Below are 5665 nucleotides of genomic sequence, written 5' to 3'. Positions count from 1 at the left end.
AAAAGGAGAGGTATAGATTAAGAGAAGTTTGTGTTTTCATCATGTTAGTTTGAACCATATAGACTCATCATTTTTATAGGTTAGGAACTATTAACTATTGGTAATTTCATATGTTTTTGTCTGGTAGGTGGTAATTGAAGTCAGAGGAATGAATGAGATCCCTTTAGAGAATTTAGAGAGAAAAGAACTAAAGGTTTAAGATTGAGCCCTTTAAAGGCCGGGCATGGTGGCTCACGCCTGTAATCCTGGCACTTTGGGAGGTTGAGGCGGGAGGATCGCTTGAGGCCAGGAGTTTGAGACCAGCCTGAGCAAGACTTAGACTTCGTGTCTACCAAAAAAAAAAATAGAAAAGTTAGCTGGGCATCATGGTGTACGACTGTATTCACAGCTACTCAGGAGACTGAGGCAGGAGAATTGCTCAAGCCCAGGACTTTGAGGCTGCAGTGAGCTATGATGAGGCCACTGCACTCTAGCCCAGGTGACAGCAAGACCCTGTCTCAAAAACAAACAAACAAACAAACCAAAAAAGAAATCTTAATAATAAAGTAAAAATAAGAAAACATTGAGTCCTCTAGAATGCCAGTGTTAAATGGTGGAATCAAATGAGATGGCAAAAGAGACTGAGAAGGAACAACCAGAGGAGAGAATTAAAAGAGAGTAGCATGCTGAAAGCCAAGAGCCGGGAGTTTGAAGAAGGGAGGAGTCACCAGTTTAGTCAGATGCTGTTGGGAGGTCACATATGAGGAGCCTAATAAACATTCCTTTGTCCATTAAGTTTATTTTTTTATTTTTTTACTTTTTAGAGATGGGGTCTCACTCTGGCTGAGGCTGGTCTCAAACTCCTGAGCTCAAACGATCCTCTCGCCTCGGCCTCCCAGAGTGCTAGGATTACAGGCATGAGCCACCGCCCCCAGCCTTGTCCATTAAGTTTAGAAGCATAGATGCCACCATTGGCCTCAGAACGAGAGTATGTGTGTGTGTGTGTGTGTGTACCTAGTGGGATCGGTTACACAATGTTTGAGAGGCAAGGAAAGGGAGAAGCAAATATAGACAACTCTTTCAAGAGACCCGGCAGCAAAAAAGGGAGGAAAGAACAGAGGTAATATCTACAGGGGGAAGCGGGATGCAAAACAGACTTCAGTCAACTTGAGACGAGTGACATTCTCCTGCTACAGGTGCTTTTCTGTGCGACTTTAGTCCCAGCTACTCAGGAAGCTGAGGCTGGAGGATTGCTTGAGCCGAGGAGTTCGAGTCCAGCCTGGGCAATGTAGTAAGACCTCCCCATCTCTAATTTTAAAAAATTAAATTTTTGTAGAAAGGACCTTGCATACTGATTGCAATAATTTTCCCCTTACATGCTTTAAAGGGCTGTGTCTTCCAAGAAATACCTGAAGATGCAAGAGAAACAAACGCAGCTGGGAACATTGGCTAACTGGTTAGAGTAGAGGTGATTGTCTATGTCCTCACTATATAGCTATAATAGCTACAGCTGCTATGGAAAGCTGTTTAAAAATACCACCCCCACCACTCCCTTTTTGCCAGCATGACTCATAGAACCTGTAAGAGTGAAATAATGATAGTGATAAAAGCTCACATTAGTCAAGCACTTATTATACGTCAGATGCTTTTATTTAAATCATTATAACAACCTTAGAAGGTTGATACTAATAATGAACCCCATTTTATAGGTGAGGAACCTGAGTCTCAGAGAAACCCCCCCTTTTACAAATGAGGAAACCAAATCTCAGAGAGGTTAAGTAACTGGCCTGTAGTCCCACAGGTAAGGAATGGTAGAGCTGAGATTTGAACCTAGGTGAGCTTATTCCAATGCTGTGGGACTTCAGGGTGGCAGAGCCAGAAGGGCCCTTCGGGTTGTGTGTGTAGCTGTTTGTCTTGCACAGCTAGCATCTGGCATGCTAAAATGAGTACAGGCTTTGTGGTCATCCAAGCCTGAGTTTGCTACTTACTCACTCTATGTTCTTGGACATGTGACTGCCTTATTTTTCTCATCTATAAAATAACAGCAGTGACTCTTACAGGATCGTTATGAGGGGCAAACAAAAGTATATGAAGTACATGGCATTTGGTAGTGTGAGGCATTTGATAAATAGCAACTGTTTTTATTATAAGTGTTATGATTATGAGTTGTAGTATGATTGGTTTGCAGTCGAGAAAAGCTCAGGATCAGAGAGGGGATGGGCTTTAGCCAAAGTCACATGAAGGCAGAGCCAGGAGTCCAGTCCCATATCTTGGCTCCTCACTATTAGACCATGTAGAGAAAGGCCACTTTGTCATTGGACCAGCCCTGGTAGTGAGACAGGGTGTCTGTGAGCCCCAAGGTAGAAAGACAGATTGATTTTTATTACAGGCATTCTCATTAATTACTGTTATCACAAGCCCTAGGAGAGTGGCACCTTCCAAGAGATCTTTCAGTGAAGGGCATCCTTAACGAGGCCACTTAGCACAGTCAGGGTGGAAAAGACATTTACACCGAATGGCGTTCATTTGTTTACTCAACAGACAGCTAGCCTGGGCCAGGCTCTGCTGGGACTGGAGACATAGAAGGGAATGAGGAGGTTCCCAACCTCAGGAAGACATTCTGTGCCTCCTGGGCACAGAGGCTTCTGGGATTCTTACTAGGGCCAGCCACCTCACCTCACCCACCCATCAGTCCTCAGAAGGGCCTTTGTACATTTTGTGAATAGCAGGTTCCATCTCATTGAATAACTAAGATCTTGATTTTGATGTGTGTTTCAGCTGGGAAGGGCTATCCCTGCAAGACGTGTAAGATAGTGCTGAACTCCATAGAACAGTACCAGGCTCACGTCAGCGGCTTCAAACACAAGAACCAGTGAGTAACTCTTCTTTGAAATTCAAAGGTCTACAGCAGGAGCTCAGGGCTTCTGAGTCAGAACAAAGTCGGGTAGTCCTCAGCTAAAATGGAATTCTGGCAGCCTGTGAATTCTGGCGGCCTCTGGGAGGCCAAAGCGGGAGGATTCGAGACCAACCTGAGAAAGAGCGAGACCCTGTCTCTACTAAAAACAGGAAGAAATTAATCAGACGACTAAAAATATATAGAAAAAATTAGCTGGGCATGGTGGCGCATGCCTGTAGTCCCAGCTACTCGGGAGGCTGAGGCAGAAGGATTGCTTGAGCCCAGGAGTTTGAGGTTGCTGTGAGCTAGGATGACGCCATGGCACTCTACCCCGGGCAACACAGTGAGACTCTGTCTCAAAAAAAAGAAAAACAGAAAGAAATTGGCCAAACAATTAAGAATAGAAAAAATTAGCCAGGCATGATGGTGCATGCCTGTAGTCCCAGCTACCTGGGAGGCTGAGGCAGGAGGATCGCTTGAGCCCAGGAGTTTGAGGTTGCTGTTAGCTAGGCTGATGCCATGGCACTCTAGCCCAGGCAAGAGAGTGAGACTCTGTCTGAAAAAAAGAAAAAGTTTCTCCTCTATAAGTTTTTTTCCACCAGTGTCTCCCCAGCCTTTGGACCTGCTGGGCTGAAAGTTTTAGTAGAGAAGCATAGATTATTTCCTTGTGGTCCCCTAAGAGTACCTGGATTTCCTGACACATACAGCAGTCTGACTAGGGAGTTGTTTGTCCACTGTCCTGAAGACCCTATCCTTTGCTGCCATCAGTTCTGTGGCAGGAGTTCCCTCTATAGGTCATTCCCAAATATGACCAGGTTCTTTCGTTCATTGAACACCTTCTGAGTGGTGGCTGAGACAGACCTGCTCCCTGCTCTCCTGACCTTACAGTCTGGTGGGAGAGACAGACTAAGCTAGTAAGCCACTGAGAATTACAAATTGTGATAAGTGTTTTGAAGGGAACAGGTGAACAGAGTCACTTGTTCATGATAATCTTGAAAATTACTAACATTTCTTGAGCCCCTGTTCTGTCACAGACCATATGCCAAGCAAATTCTCTCAGGTAATCCTCACAGCAACCCTGGGGAACAGGGGTTGTTATTCCCATTTTACAGATTTGGGCACTCAGCATTCAAAGTGATGCTGTGAGGCAAGGTCACGATTCAGACTGAAGCCAGTCTAGCCCACGGCATGCCCCACCCAGGGCATCACGATGAGGGGGCAGTTGTGGCACCAGGTGATTATGAAAAGGGTAGGGCCCGGCCAGGTGGGCCCACATGGTTCTGTCCCTTCCTTTCTGAAGGGGAACATGTGGTATGAGCCGTGTGCCACAATTACAACCTTCTGAGATGGGTATCAGTGCCCTTATTTTACAGGGAAGGAAACTGAGTTTCAGGCAGCAAGTATGCTGAAATGATTACTTTGACTTTGGTGGTTTGATTTTGCATCGCTCATGGAGCTGAACGATTTAAAGGTGGTGGAAACACAGAGTATTAGAGTAAAAAATGTCCTTAGTCCTCTCCATTCTGGCCTTTCTCGCACTGTAAGAGATCTTTCTCTTTGTGGATGTGTTTTTAATTTGGGGGACTCTTGAGGCTTATCTTAGGTATGGACTTGAGACGAACCCCAGCAACCCAAGCTGGAGCTCAGCGTTTCAGCACGCCTCTCTTGCAGCTCGGCCGGCAGCAGTTCAGTAGACAGTGTGGCGCCAACCAGAGCCCTGCACTGGGGCTGCCCAGACTTGAAAATGCTAGTCTTGGCCGGGCGCGGTGGCTCACGCCTGTAATCCTAGCTCTCTAGGAGGCCGAGGCGGGAGGATCGCTTGAGCTCAGGAGTTCAAGACCAGCCTGAGCAAGAGCGAGACCCCGTCTCTACTATAAATAGAAAGAAATTAGCCAAACAACTAAAAATAGAAAAAACTAGCCGGGCACGGTGGCGCATGCCTGTAGTCCCAGCTACCCAGGAGGCTGAGGCAGGAGGATCGCTTGAGCCCAGGAGTTTGAGGTTGCATTGCTGTGAGCTAGGCTGACGCCACGGCACTCCAGCCTGGGCAACAGAGTGAGACTCTGTCTCAAAAAAAAAGAAAAGAAAAGAAAAAGAAAATGCTAGTGTTGTTTAATGTTTGTTCTCTTCCTAAACTTTCCAGCTATGTGACCTTGGGCAAGTCAGTAAACCTCTCTGAGCCCGAAATTCTTTTGTAGGATTAAAGCTACTATTTGTTGAACACCTAATTCAATCTCATTGAATTCTCAACAAACGCTCCGAGTTTAGGGCACCCCCCACACCCCATCCCCCACCTTTTACGACCAAAGAAAGCCTAATATCAGGTAGGTTAAGTGACTTGCCTGACGTCATATAGTTATTTGGAGTAAGACCCAGGATTCAAAACTATTTGACTCCAAAGCCCATTCATTTTGCTCCGCTACTACCAAATGGAACTCATTAGCCTCACTTTACAGGCTGATGTTAGGGTTAGAGATAACATACGTGAAGTGCTGGCGTCAGCAAGGGAAGCTGTCCTTCTGCAGTGACAGCCATTGAAATTCCAGCCATGGCTCTGTGCTACCCCTTGGCCATGGGCCTCAACAAGGGCCACAAGGTGACCGAGAATGTGACCAAGCTGAGGCACAGCTGCTGCAGCGGGTGCCTCACCAAACATCAAGTTCATGCGGGTCATAATCCAAGTAGTATGTGGCTTCGCCCCGTATGAGCAGTGTGCCACGGAGTTGCTCAAGGTCTCCAAGGACAAACAGGCCCTCAAATTCATCAAGAAAAGGGTAGGGACACACATCC

At 46.3% G+C, this 5665-nt stretch overlaps 1 protein-coding gene across 2 annotated transcripts in view; it reads left to right on the top strand.

Annotated features, from left to right (window-relative positions):
* The window catches only part of ZNF346 (zinc finger protein 346), a 49065-nt gene that overhangs the window by 25833 nt on the left and 17567 nt on the right, over window positions 1-5665 (top strand). For both annotated transcript variants that reach the window (XM_012660753.1, XM_012660752.1), the window contains exon 6: window positions 2758-2851. In XM_012660753.1, coding sequence (XP_012516207.1) covers window positions 2758-2851 — 94 coding nt within the window. The remainder of the gene's footprint in view (window positions 1-2757; window positions 2852-5665) is intronic.

This window comes from Propithecus coquereli, unplaced genomic scaffold (genome assembly GCF_000956105.1).
Source record: "Propithecus coquereli isolate 6110/MARCELLA unplaced genomic scaffold, Pcoq_1.0 Scaffold676, whole genome shotgun sequence".
NCBI classification, from domain to species: domain Eukaryota; kingdom Metazoa; phylum Chordata; class Mammalia; order Primates; family Indriidae; genus Propithecus; species Propithecus coquereli.
The sequence above is the reverse complement of the archived record's forward strand: the minus strand, read 5'-3'. Positions and strand labels throughout refer to the sequence as shown.